Source organism: Chiloscyllium plagiosum, unplaced genomic scaffold (genome assembly GCF_037043375.1).
Source record: "Chiloscyllium plagiosum isolate Xiang-an unplaced genomic scaffold, Cpla_swu_hap1 HiC_scaffold_25, whole genome shotgun sequence".
Classification (NCBI taxonomy): domain Eukaryota; kingdom Metazoa; phylum Chordata; class Chondrichthyes; order Orectolobiformes; family Hemiscylliidae; genus Chiloscyllium; species Chiloscyllium plagiosum.
The window spans coordinates 33,177,375-33,197,356 of NW_028270163.1; the positions used below are offsets into that span (position 1 = coordinate 33,177,375).

The following is a 19,982-nucleotide window of genomic DNA, read 5'->3' on the forward strand; positions in this document are numbered from 1 at the left end:
TTCCCCAGTGACACAGTATAACTACTTCAGATATTAAATTTAACTGTGCTTTTAAATAACAAAAATGGTAGGATATATTAAAGTAAGACGGTAAACTTATGATGGTAAACGTTCATCAAGCTTGAAATCCTGCATAAATTTGAATAATTGCAAAGTTTACATCCAAATCCTTTTAACCAGGCTCACAAGAAAGGGCCAAAATGTCCCAGCCCCATTAGTTGATTTCAGTAACATACAACTACCAATCTCCTTCTATGTCAGTGTTGCCAACACTCCAGAGTTGTTCTATGCTGTAGACCGTGAAGAAAAGAGAAGAATCATGTGCCTTTGTTCTCGCCCACTTTCTTTAACGGTCTCATTGTTTAATTATAAAATGTATAGGTTTAAAGTTAGAAAGGCTTCTACAGTTAGAAAATACTTGCTGAATAATCTCAAGTGCACAATAATGACCAATTCAGGATTATCAGTCAGGTTATGTTTGCTATATATATATGGAAGCTATGTATATTTCATACACAAAAACCTGACCTATCCTGGAGGAAGGGACATTTTTTTAATCAAATAAAAGTCTAAGAGACAACAATTCCCTGGTGCATTCTCCATGGCTATGCCTTGATCACAGAATCAACGGGCTCATTCATAAAGTCAGGAAGTAAGGGATCCAGGGAGAGTTGGCTATCTGGATTCAGAATTGGTTGGCTGACAGAAGGCAGAGAGTGATTGTAGATGGAAAGTATTCTGCCTGGAGGTCAGTGGTGAGTGGTGTCCCACAGGGCTCTGACCTTAGGCCTCTGCTCTTTGTAGTTTTTATAAATGACTTGGATGAGGAGGTTGAGGGGTGGGTTAGTAAATTTGCAGATGACACAAAGGTTGGAGGTGCGTCGATAGTATTGAGGACTATTGCAGGCTGCAATAGGCAGGACAGGATGCAGAGTTGGGCTGAGAAATGGCAGATGCTGTTCAACCTGGATAAGTGCGAAGTGATGCATTTTGGAAGGTCGAACTCGAATGCTGAATATAGGATTAAAGGCAGGATTCTTGGCAGTGTGGAGGAACAGAGGGATCTGGGTGTGCAAGTACATAGATCCTTCAAAATTGCCAGCCAAGTGAATAGGTTTGTTAAGAAAGCATATGGTGTTTTGGCTTTCATTAACGGGGGAATTGAGTTTAAGAACTGTGAGGTTTTGCTACAGCTGTACAAGTCCCTAGTGAGACCACACTTGGAATATTGTGTCCAGTTCTGGTCGCTCTATTATAGGAAAGATACAGAGGCTTTGGAGAGGGTGCAACAAAGGTTTACCATGATGCTGCCTGGACTGAAGGACTTGCCTTATGAAGAAAGGTTGAATAAGCTCGGACTTTTCTCTCTGGAGAGAAGGAGGAAGAGAGGAGACCTGATCGAGGTATACAAAATAATGAGTGGCATAGATAGAGTCAATAGCCAGAGACTTTCCCCCAGAGCAGGATTGACTGATACGAGGGGTCATGGTTTTAAGATATTAGGAGAAATATGTATAAAGGTATAAAGGAGACATCAGAGGTGGGTTCTTTACGCAGAGAGTTGTGAATGCATGGAATGCGTTGCCAGCGGTGGTGGTGGAAGCAGAGTCATTAGGGACATTTAAGCGACTGCTGGACATGCACATAGATAGCAATGAGTTGAGGGGTGTGTAAGTTAAGTTATTATATTTTATATTAGGATTAAACCTCGGCACAATATCGTGGGCCAAAGGGCCTGTTCTGTGCTGTACTTTGTTTGCCAACAAATCATCACTTCTCTCCTGTAACATAAATTTCTGTTTCCTTTGAAATGTGGCTTTCCTGCCTTTACCCTGATGAGTGCAAAAGAAAAAGCTTCAATAATATATCATTTTCAGCAATAACATAAAGATTAATGATGGGGGGCAATGGCTCTTTGACTGACTAGGTGTTGGAGCGAAAGGGTCATTTGGTAGAACACCACCAGAGGATTATCCAGACAATGTTCGTGATTTTACCTTTTCTCCAGCAGAGTAGCTAATTGTTTTCAAGATTATTCATTTCATTGTATTAGATCTGGTATCTGGATGAAGGTTTCTATTTCTATTCTGAAAGGAAAGTGTCTAAAATGTTCCTTTGTTTCCCTTGAAGATGTCAGCCAGTGAGTCCATGAGATCTACTGAACAAGACTTGCCAAGTTTACCAGCTGTCTTGCACCAACCCCATCAATTGATGACAGCCTCTTCATGTGGAACTGATATAACAGCTTGGGAGTGAATACATAAGCATGGTGTCTCTTGTTCTCATTTAGAGTGCAACGTCCCTGTGTAGAATAGAGTAATTCCAGGCTGAGGTCTTTGCATGTGTCAAGTCAGTCCTAGAGTAAAAATGCTACAAATGGCACTGACAGGCAGGATGGCTTGGGGAGTGGGGGGAGGGGGCTGGGGAGATGGAATCCTATGGAAAATTCCAAATCTGTTGAAGCTCCCACTCGGGCTTATGTTGCGCTGATCTCCTGTAGTTGCGGATCTGGATGAAGGCGGGTTAATCTTTGATGCACTGTCCACTGCTTTGATAATGTTACATTTCTATCCAACAATACACTCCCCAGATAACCTCAGTGTTTACAGCCATCAGTCCAAAGTTATTCTCAGCTTTTAAAGGGCTCTCTTCTCCCTGCTCACTGAGTTGCAACATCCAGTGACCATCAAACATCCTCCCCCTCAGTCTTCCGAAAAATTCTGAGCAGACTGCAGCAGCACAGAACACTCTGGTGATCCTTTCCCCAGCCACACTAGGCAGAATCTCCTCGGGCCCCATCTCCTTGATCAAAAGATGAGCCCCTGCCAGGATTTGTTCTGTATTTAGCACAGAATCACTGTTTCCACTGCTCCCAGTTTCCAAAGTCTCTCTCCTGGACATACACTTCTTTCTGCAATGGCTCTGAGCTCAGCTGTCTTATGGCTTGTTCTCAGGTGCTGAATCTGCCACATGATTTTCAATAGGACCTAACCTGATGCCCCAGTCGCCATGATAACCAGTCCACACAGCCATGTAGTTGGGCAGGTCACTCGCAATAGGTCACACACCCTTATTTATTATTCCGTGTGGGTTCAATTCCCACACTGACTAAGGGTCTGAAGGATTCTCCTCCTCAATCCCTCCCCCTGTCTGAGGCATGGTGACCCTTAGGTTATACCACCACCAGTCACCTCTCTCTACTGGATCCGGTAAAACCATGGTGACATTACTTTTGCAAATATATCCTACACTTGTAACTCAATAAAACTAATATACAAGTAACAGCTATGGGTGGGGGGGGCTGTCTTCAAAGACAAAGACAATCAGCGTGTGGTTTGTTTGCAAACAGCATTCTGTCCTCCTAAAAAAAAATCTCAATTCATTAATGCACACAAGCACGTGAAAATGTCAGCTAGGAAAAGCACAGTTAGTGTCATCCAGCACGCGGGCAGACTCTACAATCCATCTGTGTCCTGGAGGAAACTTCTGCCTCCTGCTGTCTGTGGGTAGAAACTGCAAGAAGTGCCAGTCTTTTCCCATCAGGCACTTTTTTATCTTCTCCACCAACTGCAGTGAGGCTGATGTACAGAACGTGGGCCCACGGTGTCAGCTGTAGCACACCTGCCTTGCAGTCAAATGGTCAAGAGTTTGATTAGATTAGATTAGATTAGATTAGATTACTTTACAGTGTGGAAACAGGCCCTTCGGCCCAACAAGTCCACACCGACCCGCCGAAGCGTAACCCACCCATACCCCGACATTTACCCCTTACCTAACACTACGGGGAATTTAGCATGGCCAATTCACCTGACCTGCACATCTTTGTGACTGTGGGAGGAAACCGGAGCACCCGGAGGAAACCCACGCAGACACGGGGAGAACGTGCAAACTCCACACAGTCAGTCGCCTGAGGCGGGAATTGAACCCGGGTCTCTGGCGCTGCGAGGCAGCAGTGCTAACCACTGTGCCACCGTGCCACCCACAAATCTCACTTCAGGAACTAAGCACACAAAAACTGCGCTGACCTTCTAAATCTGCAGTGAAGAGACACTGCATGGTTGGAGGCTCGCTCACTTTCAGATGAGCTGCAAAATTAGGAACCTCCCTCTGTTCTGTATATAAAGCTTCCAGGACATGACTACAAAGAAGAAACGGGCAGTTATCCTTGGCCAATGTTTACTCCTCATTCAGTAGTACAAAAGCAGATTATTATTACAGAGCTGTTTTGGGGAGCTTGCTGTGCACAAATTGGTTGCTGCACTTATAACACTCCAGCAGTGCCTAGATTCCATTGGCACTAAAGCACTTTGGGATGCCCAGTGGGGTAAGGTGTTATATAAATGCAAGTCTTTTGGGGTGGCTCAGTGGTTATCACTGCTGCCTCACAGTGCGAGGGACCCAGGTTCGATTCCAGGCTCGGGTGACTGCCCATGTGGAGTTTGCATGTTCTTCCTGTGTCTGTGTGGGTTTTCTCCAGATGCTCCAGTTTCCTCCCACAGAGCAAAAATGTGCAGGTTAGGTGGATTGGCCATGTTAAATTACCCCATAGCATTCAGGAATGTGCAGATTAGAACATAGAACAGTACAGCACAGAACAGGCCCTTCAGCCCACGATGTTGTGCCAACCATTGATCCTCATGTATGCATCCTCAAATTTCTGTGACCATATGCATGTCCAGCAGTCTCTTAAATGTCCCCAATGACCTTGCTTCCACAACTGCTGCTGGCAACGCATTCCATGATCTCACAACTCTCTGTGTAAAGAACCCACCTCTGACATCCCCTCTATACTTTCCTCCAACCAGCTTAAAACTATGACCCCTCGTGTTCGCCATTTCTACCCTGGGAAATAGTCTCAAGCTATCGACTCTATCTATGCCTCTCATTATCTTGTATACCTCAATTAGGTCCCCTCTCCTCCTCCTGTTCTCCAATGAAAAAAGTCCGAGCTCAGTCAACCTCTCTTCACAAGATAAGCCCTCCAGTCCAGGCAGCATCGCGGTAAACCTCCTGTGAACCCTCTCCAAAGCATCCACATCTTTCCTATAATAGGGCGACCAGAACTGGACGCAGTATTCCAAGTGCGGTCTAACCAAAGTTTTATTGAGCTGCAACAAGATCTCATGACTCTTAAACTCAATCCCCCTGTTAATGAAAGCCAAAACACCATATGCTTTCTTAACAACCCTGTCCACTTGGGTGGCCATTTTAAGGGATCTATGTACCTGCACACCAAGATCCCTCTGTTCCTCCACACTGCCAAGAATCCTATCCTTAATCCTGTACTCAGCTTTCAAATTCGACCTTCCAAAATGCATCACCTCACATTTATCCAGGTTGAACTCCATCTGCCACCTCTCAGCCCATCTCTGCATCCTGTCAATGTCCCGCTGCAGCCAACAACAACCCTCTATAATCTCTTCAAGTGTTTCTTTCTCTCACTTCCCTCACCACCACTTTTCGTGGGGGACCAAGGTCTAACTCTAGTAATACAACGTGAAAGAACTCTGTGACCACACAGACCATAACTTTGCAAATTCCTCCCAAGTGTCTTTTAAAGATTATCAGTTTTGTTATTCCAAGGAATATTGTGAAGCTTTTCTTCCTCCTCCAACACCTCTTTCCCACTAAAGTTAATCTGTCATGATCATTTGTGAGTCAATTTTTGATTTTGTTGATTGGTTCATAAGCTGTTATTGCCTGCTAACCAAAGAGTTAAGAGATGCAGTAAAGAAATGGGCAGAGGAGGAGCAAAGTTGCCATGATGACATTTTCAGCTCCTATTTTATAGCTCAGCCTCCACTGTATGAATCTACAGTGCTAGCTGCAATAGATTATTTCAGACAAGATAATAAACCAGAAAGATTTCTAGACTCAAGAAACTCTCATTGACTTCAGATCATAAATTACTGTGGGAAGTGTGACTTCAGTTGTTTTGCTGTCTTGAAGGTACTATCTAAATGCAAATTCTTTGGTGTAGTTTTCTGTTTATTTATTCCCGGAATGTGGGCATCACTAGCTGGGCCAGCATTTACTGTCTGTCCCTAGTTGCCCCTTGAGAAGGTGGTGGGGATCTGCCTGATTGAACTGTTGAAGTCCACTTGCTGTACTACCATAGACCGACAGTGCTGTTCCAGGTTTATGAGCTGAATTTAAATGCCCTAGTGGGTTTTGAACCAATACCACTGGAGCATTAGCCTGGGTCTTTTGTTTACTAGTTCAGTGACAATGCTACCATGCCACCACCTTCCCATTTTGCAAGAATGCACACAGTACATGATATCCAAGACCAGAAGGTGATTTGGAGGATTGCAAGGTGATGAGGTTACTTTGTTCCACTGGCCTCAGAAAAGCAAAGCAACTCCTGGACATTACCAGTCATGAACACACACAAAAACAGAAATCAACAGAACTTTGAATTTATTATCTTTTCAGACAGCAAAGCTACTGTGTGTTACTGATTTCAGGAGGTTGAGTGTAATTGAGAGTTAACCTTCCACACGTCGACTCAAGTAATGCAAAACCTGCCTGAGTCAGTGGCTGAATCAGAAACTCCACTCGACAGGGCTCGCCAGCTGGAGCCCTGGGAAGTTGCAAATTCACCACACGGTAAAGGTTTGCATTTGTTCGACCAATATATATTGGCTCAGAGTCTGTAACATTTTGGTTTTTATGGTAGCTTAGTCCTCGAAAGTATATCTTGAAGCAACTTGCTGTGTTTGGAGGGTAGGTCCACTGCAACGTAGCACTCAGATGCAAGTGATCTGTAGCTCCAGGCACCTTTTTCCACAAAATGTCAAAGACAGTAAGATTTTCAACTGGCTTCTGTTCCACACTCAATTTCGCAGCGTCCAGTATCTTAAACAAAGCACAACATTCATTTACCTACTGGTGTACCACTAATTACCTTTTACAAGAACAAAATAAGTTTTGCTTTACTCTTAGACATTAGCAAGAAAGGTATGAATCACCTTCAAATCAATCTTTTCTTCCCTGCCCCATTTACAATCTAAATTTTTATAAATCACTGGCAGCCTTAAGCTGGAGTAGTGTGTATAATTCTGTGAATCACATTGTAAGAAGGATGTTAAGGCTTGGAGAGATTATTCAGGATGGTTACTAAGAATGAGAGACCTTGAATTAGATGGAGAGTTTCGGAGAAGCTGGGATTGCTCTCCTTAGTGAGGAGATTAAGGAGAGACCTAGGTGTAAAATTATGAGAGGTATTGATACAATATTTAGAGAGAAACCATGTCCTCTGGCAACTGGATCAACAATAAATTTAAAATAATTGGCAAAACATTGAAAATGATTGAAGATGTGATGACTGCATATTTTTGAATCTTTTCATTTTTAATTTCAAGTTGATTGTGTATATGGTTCTCATTTTATCACTGTCCTCTACAGGTAGATTTTTTGTTTGAGAAGTAACAATCGTTTGCACAATTCTAAAAGTAAAATGCAGATTTGAAACCGGCGCGCTGCTTTTGCAAACCGTGCACAAGTAGTGCAGACAGTGCAGAACTAGTTGGAAATAAATGATTGGCCGGGAGCTGATTCCCACAGAAATCTGTTTAAATGGAGTTAAATTGCCTGGTTGTCATATGATGATGTAATCAAATGATCCGCTCCATATACCTTCCCAAAGTGTCACATTTGATCAATAGAATGTTTAACATTTTCAATCTTCCTCAGCGTTTGCAAAGTACCTTCCTTCCCTCAAGCACTACACGAGTCAGACAGTATGAAATTACACTCTGACGCATTTGCCTAGTTGTACTGCATGGAGCAAAACAAATGAGGACTTAAATCAGTCCACCGACATGACCATAATTTGAAACCTTTTGATTTTGCAGATGGTCTATATAAACAGTCGTGAGGAAATGGAACCGTTATTCTATCATATTTATGTCATGCACTTTAATTGATCACAGCAGCAAAGATCAAACACCATAGCTGCTGTGTAAACAGGATCTGCAAAGTCAATGACTCTCATACATGGGTACCTTTGCAGCAAACAGACCACCATTGCACAGCACCACAACTTGTACATTCAGAAAGATAGCGAATGTTACAGCATTTAATGGTGATTCTTCTGCAATGTCTTTTAATGCACAGAAGTCCTGAGGTTACCTTGATTTCTCCAATTCTGCATTGAAACTGTACATCCTGCTCATCCTTCAGCAGACGAGTAATGATGACAGAAATATCCTGAAGAATGCAATCTGTCAGCTCTAAGAGATAGAAGCTGAAAAGTAAAGAGGTTCAAGTAAAAGAGGTGAAACAAAAATTGGTTCCTTACTGGTTTGCAAAGTGATCAAACATGGTTAACTGTACTAAATTGCAAAGTGAGCTCAGAAAAGACAAATTTGATCGTGGGAAGGGATTCCTTCTTGACTTGAAGCCATGAAGATTGGGTGCAGCTGCAATATACTTTACTTAGCGTCAGAAATAAAGTATGGCTGCTTGGGTGTAATGCCTGAAGGTTGACACCATCCTTACAATTGTATCGCGGTGATTGATGCTTTGACAGAAGGAATAATGGGGTAAAGAACTAGGAAGGGAAAATAGCAGAAGCTAAGGAAATAAAAGAACTTGCACTCATTTAGTGAGTACCAGCTTTCACCTGAGAGTCAGCTCCGCAGGGCATTATCTCATCTGAGCCTCCAGTGCAGCACTGAGACAAGGCTACACTGTCAGAGGAACTGCTGTCATTTAGAGTGTTAAAAAGCAGAAGTTCCTTCTCTCCAATGAAATAAAAGTAAACAATCATGGGGCATTTTGTGGAAGAACGAAAGGGAATTATTTCAGTGTCTTAAACAATATTTATCATTCAAGCATTTACAAAAAAATTTGGTCATTTATTGCATTGTTTTTATTAACCATTTTAATTATAATCCTGTTGATGCCTGTTCATGAAAGGAAAGACACAAAGGCCACATATGACTATACATGAAGATGATGTACAAGGTGCACACTGACTTCCTTCGCACTTTGATATACAGCATCAATAGGTATTCATACAAAGTCTACTGGAACAACGGTGCCAGTTATGGTTCAGCTTCAGTGACTTGTAATTTCACACTATACTTCTGTAAGTTTTAGAATTGATGCTGATGTAGTTCTTTTCAAATGTATGTCATTAAAGCAATCGGAGGAAATATTTCAATATTGTGTTGCATGCAATTACCCAGATTCTTTATTTAAAAAGATTTTGCACAATTGCCCTTATGTTGAAATCCCAGTCTTGGTTATCCAGACTGCAAAGGTTAAATGGTCAGGCAAACACTAAAGTGACTGAAATGCAGTCAGAAATTTCCTAAAATCATAATCAACAAATTTGCATTTCTAAAGTACCTTTCATGTCTCAGGCATTCCAAAGCACTTCACAGGTAACAAACTACTCTGAAAGGAAGCCACTATTGTTTCGACAAAAGCATTACAAATGACAAGGCTCCACAATGCCAAGGCGATAAATTCTGCTTGGTCTGATAACCAGTCACATGATCACTTTGCTATGTTGATCTAAAACCCTCGACTGCTAACCTTGAAATATTGAGTTCCAATGCCACCACAGCAGTTTGTGAATTTAGGTTCCATTAATTAAATGGAAATCTGGAATTAAATGGTGACCGTAAAGCAATCAGATGGTCAAAAATAACTTCAAAACAACTGTAGGGAAGGAAACTTGCCATCCTTACTTAATCTTGACATTAACAGGACTCCTGATCTACTGTAATATGGTTAACTCTTAATTAACCCAGCAGAAACTGGGAGAGCTGTTCTGCAGACAAGTCAAACAAAATCCTGACAAAATCACATTGACAGAATCACACCTTTGGCTAATGATCCTCACTCCCCCATCACCATCTCTGAGTATGCCTTCTCCAGTAGGGCAGATCCTCTCGGTGGCAGCACAGTGGTACAGTCAGTCAGGAATGGCCAAGGTAGCCTTCAACATTGACTCCAAACCACTTAAGTCTCCACTTTGAACACGACAGCAGAAGGGTGAGGAACTTGAATATACCTCACCAAGAATGCTTTAGCAGTCATACTATTTACCAAACTGGCCAAAACTTGAAAGGCATAGTTGCCAGACTGCTGATGAAAACCAAGACAAGGGAAAAAACCTATTTGTTTATGTTCTCACCAATCTATCTGTCCAAGTCTGTGACCATCATGCAATGTTTGTGGAAGAAGTTCCATATTCACATGGAGGGCAGCTGCCTCTGTGTTATGTGTTACTACCACAGGGCTAAGTGGGATATATTCAGAACAGATCCAACAGCTAAAACCTGGGCACCCATGAAGCACTCTGCACCATCAGCAGTAACAGGATTGTACTCCATTACCATCTGTAAGCTGACAACCCAGAACATCCCTCAATCTATCACTACCATCAAGCTGGATAACCAATTCTCAATAAATGAGGTGGTGCACAGGAGAGCATGCCAGAAGCAGCATGAAATGCACCTAAAATCAAAGTTCAAGCCTGTGCTATAATACAAGACCACACGCATGCTAAACTGCAAATGCAGAGTACATTGCACAAAGCCTCCCAATCTGTAAACTGATAGGTCAAATCAAAAGCATGCAGTTCCATCACATTCAGTCAAAATGGCAACAATTCATTAAAACAACTAGGGTAGCTCCATAAACATGCCTACACAGCCCCACAAGTGTATAACAGACAACTATTTCAACCTGGAATGCTGAGTAGATAAACCACCTCAGTAACCTCCATGGGTCCCCAGCATCACAAATGTCAATCACTTCATTCCATGTAATATCAAGAAATACTAAGTGCACTGGATACAGCAAAGGTTAGACAATAGACAATAGGTGCAGGAGTAGGCCATTCAGCCCTTCGAGCCTGCACCGCCATTCAATATGATCATGGCTGATCATTCCTAATCAGTATCCTCTTCCTGCCTTATCTCCATAACCCTTGATTCCACTATCTTTGAGAGCTCTATCCAACTCTTTCTTAAATGAATCCAGAGACTGGGCCTCCACTGCCCTCTGGGGCAGAGCATTCCACACAGCCACCACTCTCTGGGTGAAGAAGCTTCTCCTCATCTCTGCCCTAAATGGTCTACTCCGTATTTTTAAGTTATGGGTAAGATCACAGCAGTAGTACTGAAGATTTATGCCAGAGAACTAGATGGATACCTAGCTAATCTGATGCAATCCCATCAATCCAACAATGTGGAATATTGCCCACATTTATTTTTAATCGCAAAGTCCCAGGCAAATCCAACTCCGTTTGCTGTCAAACAACAACAAAAGGATAGGAGGTGCCATTGACATGCAAACAAGTGTCACTAACACACTGGTTCTGTTACTACTATTACTCACTGATGCTCAGCTTGAATTCCACTCAGCTCCAGATTTTATTACACTCTTGCTTCAAAGATAAGACAAGGCAAGGACAACTGTTTTTTGATGTTATGATAGTGTTTGACTGAGTACAACATCAAGGAGCATTAGCAAAATTAAAAACCAATAGGAGCCCAACTAGAGTCACAAGTTGCACCAAGTGAAGTGGTTGAGATTGTTGGAGGTCCAGTCAATTCAGCCCCAGCACACTGCTGCAGGGAACAAAGAACAAAGAACACTACAGCACAGGAATAGGCCCATTGACTCTCCAAGCCTGTGCCCACACCTTTTGCCCTCCTATAATAAAACTGTCTTCACTTACAGGATCCGCATCCCTCTATTCCCTTCCTATTCATGTATTTGTCCAGGTGCTTCTTGCAGCTATTGCGTCTGCTACCACCACCTCCTCTGGCAGCATGTTCCAGGCACTCACCACCCTTTATGTGAAAAACCTACCTCGCATATCTCTTTTAAACTCCACATCACCCCATCCACCCACCCTGAGCCCATGTCCTGTCCCTAGTAATTGACCAGTTCACGCTGAGAAAAAGTTTCATACTTACCACTCTATCCATACCATTTGTGATCTTACAAATGTCAATCAGGTCGCCCCTCAAACGCCTGTGCTCCAGTGATAACAAACTCAGTCCATCCAACCTTTCTTCATAACTAAAATCCCACATAGCAGGCAACATCCTGGTAAAACTTTTCTGTACCCTCTCCAAAGCACCAACTTCCTCCTGGTAATGCGGTGACTAGAACTGAACACAATATTCCAAGTGTGACCTAACTAAAGTTCGATAAAGCCGCAGCATAATTTGCCTATCCTTATACTTAAATGAAGACAAGCATGTCATAGGCTTTTTTTACCATCTTATTTACCTGCCTTCAGTGATCTGCACACCCAGATCCCTCTGCATATCAATACTCCTAATGGTTCTACCGTCCAAGGTATAATTTCCACCTGTACTTGACCTTCCAAAATGCATCACCTCATATCTGTCCAGATTAAACTCCATCTGCCATTTTTCTGCCCATGCCCATTCCTGCTGTATCCTCTGACAATCCTCCTCACTATCCACAACTCCACCAATTTTTGTTTCTTGCTGGAGTTTCCCAGGACCAGCCAGCTTCATCTGCATCAAAACTGACTTTCCTTCTGTCAGAATGTGAGAGATGGGACAGTTTTCCAATGGTTGCCCAGTATTTAGCTTCATTTGCAATTGTTCAGATAATGAAGCAGTTTGTGCCTGCCCATGCAGTTAGAACAGGAGAACACTCACACTTGAGACAGAGGCCAGTAACACCCAGACCACACAATTGCTAGGAAATAACCATCTCCACCTAACTATCAACACATCATTGTTAAGTCCCCCACTATCAGCATCCAGGGTTTGCTATTGACCATAAACCTAACTGTCCAACCACAAAAAAAAATTGCAGCTACAACAGCAGGTCAAAGGCTATGATTCCTGCAGCAAATAACTCACCTCCTGACTCCTCAAAGCCTGTCCACCATCTACAAGGCACAAGTCAGGAGTACAGTGGAATACTCTCGAACTGCCTCAATTAGTGCAATCCCAACAACATTCAAGCAGCTCAACACCATCCAGAACAAGCAGCCCACTTGATCAAGACCCCACTGAAGCTTTCATTCCCTCTCCTGTCAGGGTAAAGAGGCAGCAATGTGTACCATCTACAAGATGAAATGTGATGGACTGCATCTTGTACGCATCACAACAGTCCTCTGGAGGCATTATGGAGGCTTTTCATTTTGATGTCGGACCCAAAATGAACTCTTGTGTTAAACAATTTTTACTTCCTCTCTTGACATTATTGGTATGATCACTACTCACAAGGAGACAGATTCATTATTGCTCACACTGAATTCTTTCTAATGCTTTAGGAACCGACTGTGTGATTCTACCAATTTTTCTGTGAAATTAAAACCCAGTGGCATTGATAACAGAAAAAGGAAAATCAATTGCATCAAAACCGAGAAATTTTGTGGAACAACTGGAACAGAGCTCCACCCAAATGGCTGTGTTTTTCCAGCACCACACTTTTTGACTTCACCCAAATAGTCAACCATTGTTAATTTTAGGTGAAGGGAGCTGAATTAATTTTCACAAACACCGTTTATACTATAATCAGGATTAATGTTTCACCCCAAAGTGCATGTAAGGTCATGAACAAATCACAGCCAATGTCACATGTTATGGTCATTGTAATTGAACATCACTGTGTGCCCATTCAATCCACAAACATGTTGTTAGCACACAGACTCACCAAGTTGTCCATCCCTCAGGGTCCCATGGAGCACTGTTCTGAATAAAGTTTTGAACAAGGGCATTATCTTCTGCAAGTGATAACGGTTTTAGCACTGCAAGAGTACAGAACATGAGGTAAAACAATTAGTGATGAACCTTTTAAATAGCCCAAGAGTGATTAAATTTGTTTAAGAATCTCTCTAATTATTCTCCAAAGTAATCTGAAGCAGTTCTGGCCACCGTGGAATTTTTTTAAAAATTCACTCATGGGATATCCATATCGCTGAGTGGACCAGCAGTTATTGCCCACCCCCAGTTGTCTTTCACAAGGAGCTGGATTCTTGAACAACTGCAGCCCACATGCCAAAGGTTGACCCACAATGCCATTAGGGAGGGAATTCCAGGATTATGAACCAGCAACACTGAAGGAATGGTGATATGTTTACAAGTCAAGATGGTGAGTGGTTTTGAGGGGAATTTGCAGATGGTGGTGTTCCCATGTATCTGCTGCTCTTGTCTTTCTAGATGGGAGTGGTCAAGGGTTTGGAAGGTGTTGTCTAAGTTTCTTTGGTAAGTCTCTGCATTGCATCTTGCAGATAATACACAGCTCTGCTGCTACTGAGCATCGGAGTGGACAGAGTGCATGCTTATGGATGTGGTGCCAATCAAGTGGGTTGCTTTGTCCTGTTTTCAGATTTCTTGAGTGTTGTTGGAGCTGCATTCCTCCAGGAAAGTGGGAACTATTCCGTCACATTCCTGACTTGTGCTTTGTAGATGGTGGACAAGCTTTGGAGAGTCAGGAAGTGAGTTATTTGCCGCAATAATCCTAGCCTCTGTCTTGCTCTTGTCACCACTGAGTTTATGTGATGAGTCCAGTTTAACTCTGGTCAAAGGTAACCCCAATGATATTGATAGTGGGGGATTCAGTGATGATAATGCCAGAGATTGGTAATCAGATGGTCTCTTATTGGAGATGATCACTGCCTGTCAGCCCAAATCTGGATATTGTCCAGATCTTGTTGCATTTGAACATAGACTGCTTCAGTATCTGAGGAGTCATGAATGGTGCTAAACATTGTGCAATCATTGGCAAACAGCCCCACTTCTCACTTCATGATGGATGCAGATCATTGACGCAGCAGCTGAAGCCGGTTTGACCTAGGACACCACCCTGAAGAACTGCAGAGATGTCTTGCAGCCGAGATGACCTCCACAACTACAACCATCTTCCTGTGTGCCAGATAGGACTCTAACCTGTGGACACTTTGACCCCCCCGATCCCCACTGATTCCAGTTTTGCCAGGGCTCCTTGATGTCACACTCAGTCGAATGCAGCCTTGATGTCACTATCACCTCTCTCCTGGAATTCAGCTCTTTTCTCCATGTTTGAACCAAGTACTGAAGTCAGGAGCTGCGTGTCCCTGGTGGAACCCAAACTGAATGTCAATGAGCAGATACATTGCTGAGCAGGTGCTGCTTGATAGCACTGTCGATGACACCTTCCATCACTTTACTGATGATCAAGAGCAGACTGATGGGGGGTATTGGCCAGTTTGGATTTGTCCTGCTTTGTGTGTACAGGACATAGCTGAGCAATTTCCCACATTGTCAGGTAGTTACTAGTGTTATAACTGTACTGGAACAGCTTGGCTACAGGAGCAGCAAGTTCTAGTGCACAAATCTTCAGTACTATTGCCGGAATGTTGTCAGGGCCCATAGCCTTTGCAATATCCAGTGTCTCCAACTGCGTCTTGATATCACTTGGAATGAATTGAATTGGTTGAAGACTGATATCTGTGATGCTGGGGACCGCTTGAGGAGGCACATAAGGATCATCCACTTTGCACTTCTAACTGAAGATTGTTACGAATGCTTCAGCCATATCTTTTGTACTGATGTGTTGGGTATCATTGAGGATTGGGATATTTATGGAGGCCCTTCCTCCATTAGTGATTTGTATAATTGTCCACTACTATTCACAACAGGATGAGACAGGACTGCAGAACTTAGATCTGATCTGTCATTGTGGGATTGCTTAGGTCTGTCATTTTCTGCTTATGCTGTTTGACATGCAAGTAGTGCTGTTTGGTAGCTTCACCAGGTTGACACCTCATCCTCAGGTATGCCTGTTGCTGCTCCTGGCATGTCCTCCTGCACTCTCCATTGAACCAGGGTTACCCCCTGACTTGATGGTAGTGGTTGAGTGGGGAATGTGGAAGGCCGTGAGGTTGCAGCTGTTTTTATTTCCTCTAGAATCCCTACAGTATAGAAACAGGCCCGTCGGCCCAACAAGTCCACACCGAACCTCCAAAATGTAACCCATCCAGACCCATTCCTCCTACCCTATATTTACCTCTGACTAATGCACCTAACCTACACATCCCTGAACACTATGGGCAATTTAGCACAGCCAATTTACCTAATCTGCACATCTTTGGACTGTGGGAGGAAACCGGAGCATCCGGAGGAAACCTACACAGACACAGGAAGGATGTGCAAAATTCACAGAGATAGTCACCTGAGGCTGGAAGCAAACCCAGGTCCCTGGCGCTGTGAGGCAGCAGTGCTAACCACTGAGCCACCATGCCGGCCCAGTCACCGTTGATGCTCACAGCACCTTATGGATGCCCAGTCTTGAGTTCCAAATCAGCATGGACTCAGCAAAGTCCAACTCTGAGCATTATTCAATATTCTATATTCAGGAGCCCTCCAGCCACCTGTCCAATAGGAACTAGCAGTGTTAAAATCTTAATTACTTACCAACAGCCTCTCTGACACTGAAAATGTAATTTTGTAAATTTGGAGGGTCATTCCTTCAAAGTTTCATTTCTTATTGGAGGCTGTTTGTTTCCCCCCGCTCTCACAGAGCTTAGATTCTCTTTTGGAGAATGACATTTTGTTTTGGTTTTCAACACATCTTACAGAGTAAAGGCCCATGGAAGGTCTGTGGGAAGGTGGACATGCAATACATTTACAAGTGATGTCCATTCATTACTGACACCAATGTCAAGGCAAGATCCTTTTTCTTGGCTATGCAATACCAAGCCTGAATCAACACAAGTAAAGATTTTTGAAAATAATTAGTTGATTCATATGCCTGTCATTTGGACTGTCTTAGGCTCTTGAAACTCACTGGATAAAAACAAAATGGAGTCACCATAACCGAAAAATTATGTTAGGAATAAATCCTCTGTACAAGGCAGAAATAGAATCATTAACTAGGATCTCCACACTTGGCAATGTGTGTTAGTCCTGGCTGCTGTACATTATAAAATAAAATGTCAAAACAGCTAAATAAAATGGCAAAAAAAGAAGGCAACTGTTGTGTGTATTTTGGAAAGAGATTTCTGTAAAGAGATCAAAATGTTGGGTGGCACGGTGGCACAGTGGTTAGCACTGCTGCCTCACAGCGCCAGAGATCCGGGTTCAATTCCCGACTCAGGCGACTGACTGTGTGGAGTTTGCACATTCTCCCCGTGTCTGCGTGGGTTTCCTCCCACAGTCCAAAAAGATGTGCAGGTCAGGTGAATTGGCCATGCTAAATTGCCCGTAGTGTTAGGTAAGGGGTAAATGTAGGGGTATGGGTGGGTTGCGCTTCAGCGGGGCGGTGTGGACTTGTTGGGCCGAAGGGCCTGTTTCCACACTGTAAGTAATCTAATCTAATCTAATCTAAAAAATCAAGTCACCAAATACATGTTGCTGCACAATTACATCTATGGTCTCCACAGTATACTGTGAAACTCAAGTCTGATACTTTCATTAGACTGAATGCAGTTGTTAATTGGTGATGAATTTAGAAATCATAGTGGAGATATATAGTGGAAAATACATGTTATTAAATTCTAAATAAACCAATTTAGTTCCTGGTAAAATAATAACCTAAATGAGCAGCTCCTACAGTAACTGCAGAGCATATCATGCTCAAGTGCCAGAGGGAGCATGGGGATCAAATCAAATGTACAACAGTGCTGCTGAATTTCTAAACAATGAGATCTGAAAACAGTCTTATTTATATAAATAAAAAGGCTTCAGATGCCTATTAGTATTTTCTAGAGATAGACACGGACTCATTCCCATTTCACTCACCATCCACAGTAGACGGTGCCTCTGTATCACACTGTGAGACGGGACAGGTTGTTAGCTCTGGCCTCACAACAACTTTGGTGTCATCTTCAACCTTATAAACAAAGGCAACAAAGACTTTGGGAGGACTCTGGACCTGCAAACTAAATAACCTGTGGAGAGCAATTTGTCTAAATGTTATACATTGTAATTTAAAAGACTCTTTGCACAAATAGTGATGGTAATAGTGATGGAAAGCAGTGTCACAAAGACACATCCTCAAAATTGGAATGATTAAATTTCTACGTATTACTTGACTAAAACTCACCTAACTTTTTAAAATCATTCATCAACGTTTATGATACGGCTTTGAAAATTTCTAGCAACTATCTTATCTACACACACACAGTCTGGATATTGGCAATAAATAGTGCTGAGAGCTATAAGATAAATTAAAGTATTTGCTACAGGGACTTCTGTCATGGATTACATATTTCATGTAGATGCATATTTCAATCCATGTCAGTGTATCCACTGGGAATACACCACAATTGCAAATACCAATATATGCCCCAGATAATTACTGCCTGCTCACTTGTAGCCTTAAAATGAACAAGTGAACTCTTGGGTAGCATTATAAATTAACAGCTACACTGAATAGTCTCAATACATTCAGCATTACCAATATATCCTGAAAGAGGTCCCCACATACTTTTATGATCAGGGGTTTGCCTTCACTGCCCAGTAATTAGTCATATGACAGCATGACTCGGATCAAAGGCCATTGAAAATAAAACTGCTTGTTGAGTGAACTGGATACTGACCCCATGATAGACTCTGCTGCCTTTCAAAGGTGGATTGATGAGCAGTTCAGTAAGGTTACAAATCAACTAATACATTGATATTTTTCAACAAATAATGTGAATGATCAGAATAGCAGATGCAGTCAATTATAATTTATCATCTAACCCTATGATATATAAAATGATAAAGAATGTAACAAGCTTAGTAATCTAAACAGACGTTTTGACCATTATGCTTAAGCCTAAACAATTTCAGAGATATTAGGGAGAAAGTTCTGGTTGAATTCCTGTCAAGATCCAACAGGCCTTTCTCTATGAGCAGTGTTTTCTCTTCACTGAACAGTTAGAGACTTGAACTCTGACCCACATAATTTTGAGAGATTCTCCAGTTCAGCTGACATTTAAAATGACAAACTTCATCCTGGGTGACTACTTTTATGAAGTTCAAATAAATGGATCCATTACATCACAACTTGTTAACAACGCTGGAATGTGCAAGCAATTCATCCATTGTGCCAAACTGATGACAGTAACCTTTTGATAGCTGTCATTTTCCTCTTGGCAGAATTTCTTAATGTACCTCACTTGCCTAATCTGATTTCACCCCTAAGGTCTGTTAAACTAGAATTGTCTCCCAAACCAAGCAGTCAAAATCCCAATAGACAGCAGATGGAGAGATAGCAATCTGATTGTCCATTTCCTGACTGAAATAATGGACAATTAGCTGAAACTAATCAAAGGAGACCTTAGACACATCTGTAAAGCCAAGAGCTCAGTTCAACCTCCACTGAATTGACATTTAGCACTTCTTCTCAAAATAGGCAGAAGACTGTTTAACTATGCAAATAGTGATTAACTGGAGACACTGACTGCCATTTTCAAACCCAAATGGGAGGGTGTGTACCTGGCACTCAAGGCCCAGTCATATTGAAGCTTTGAGTGGTCTAATTACTAATGCTGAAAGGGTCAGCTGGTAGTCACTGCAAACCAGCCTAGAAATTTTCATTTTTGAGAGGGGTGGGTCAGCGGGCACAGATTTTGAATGGGGCCCGCTGCCAGTCTGACCTCACCTCTTGTATCTGAGCCAAGCCACAACCTGTTGAGTGCAGTATGCCAATAATCAGGAGGGGGCAGCAAAGTCCCCATATAACACTATCAGCTTTCTGACGTAAGTCAACTGATGTCTGAATCTGAAAATTGTTCAGAGTTCCCAACAACTTCATTGGGAGGTACACTGGTGGCTTTGTTCCACTTTCAAAGCTGGATAAAAATAAATCCCACTAAATCTGGTCCATATCTGAATATGGATTGTTTTTAAAAATGGGGAGAAAGTGAGGACTGCAGATGCTGGAGATCAGAGCTGAAAATGTGTTGCTGGAAAAGCGCAGCAGGTCAGGCAGCATCCAAGGAACAGGAGAATCGACGTTTCGGGCATGAGCCCTTCTTCAAGAATGAGGAAAGTCCTCAT

The 19,982-nt window shown here is 42.5% G+C and overlaps 1 protein-coding gene across 2 annotated transcripts in view; it reads right to left on the bottom strand.

Moving 5' to 3' along the window:
• Positions 1 to 6,403: 6,403 nt before the first annotated feature.
• engase (endo-beta-N-acetylglucosaminidase) overlaps positions 6,404 to 19,982 on the bottom strand; it is a 62,355-nt gene continuing 48,776 nt past the window's right edge. The window contains exons 11-14 of one of the 2 annotated variants that reach the window (XM_043714672.2): positions 17,736 to 17,884; positions 13,669 to 13,762; positions 8,134 to 8,248; positions 6,404 to 6,858 (exon numbers count right to left, since the gene is read on the bottom strand). In XM_043714672.2, coding sequence (XP_043570607.2) covers positions 6,445 to 6,858; positions 8,134 to 8,248; positions 13,669 to 13,762; positions 17,736 to 17,884 — 772 coding nt within the window. In that variant the 3' untranslated portion in view covers positions 6,404 to 6,444. The remainder of the gene's footprint in view (positions 6,859 to 8,133; positions 8,249 to 13,668; positions 13,763 to 17,735; positions 17,885 to 19,982) is intronic. The other variant, XM_088000587.1, reaches the window with a different exon arrangement.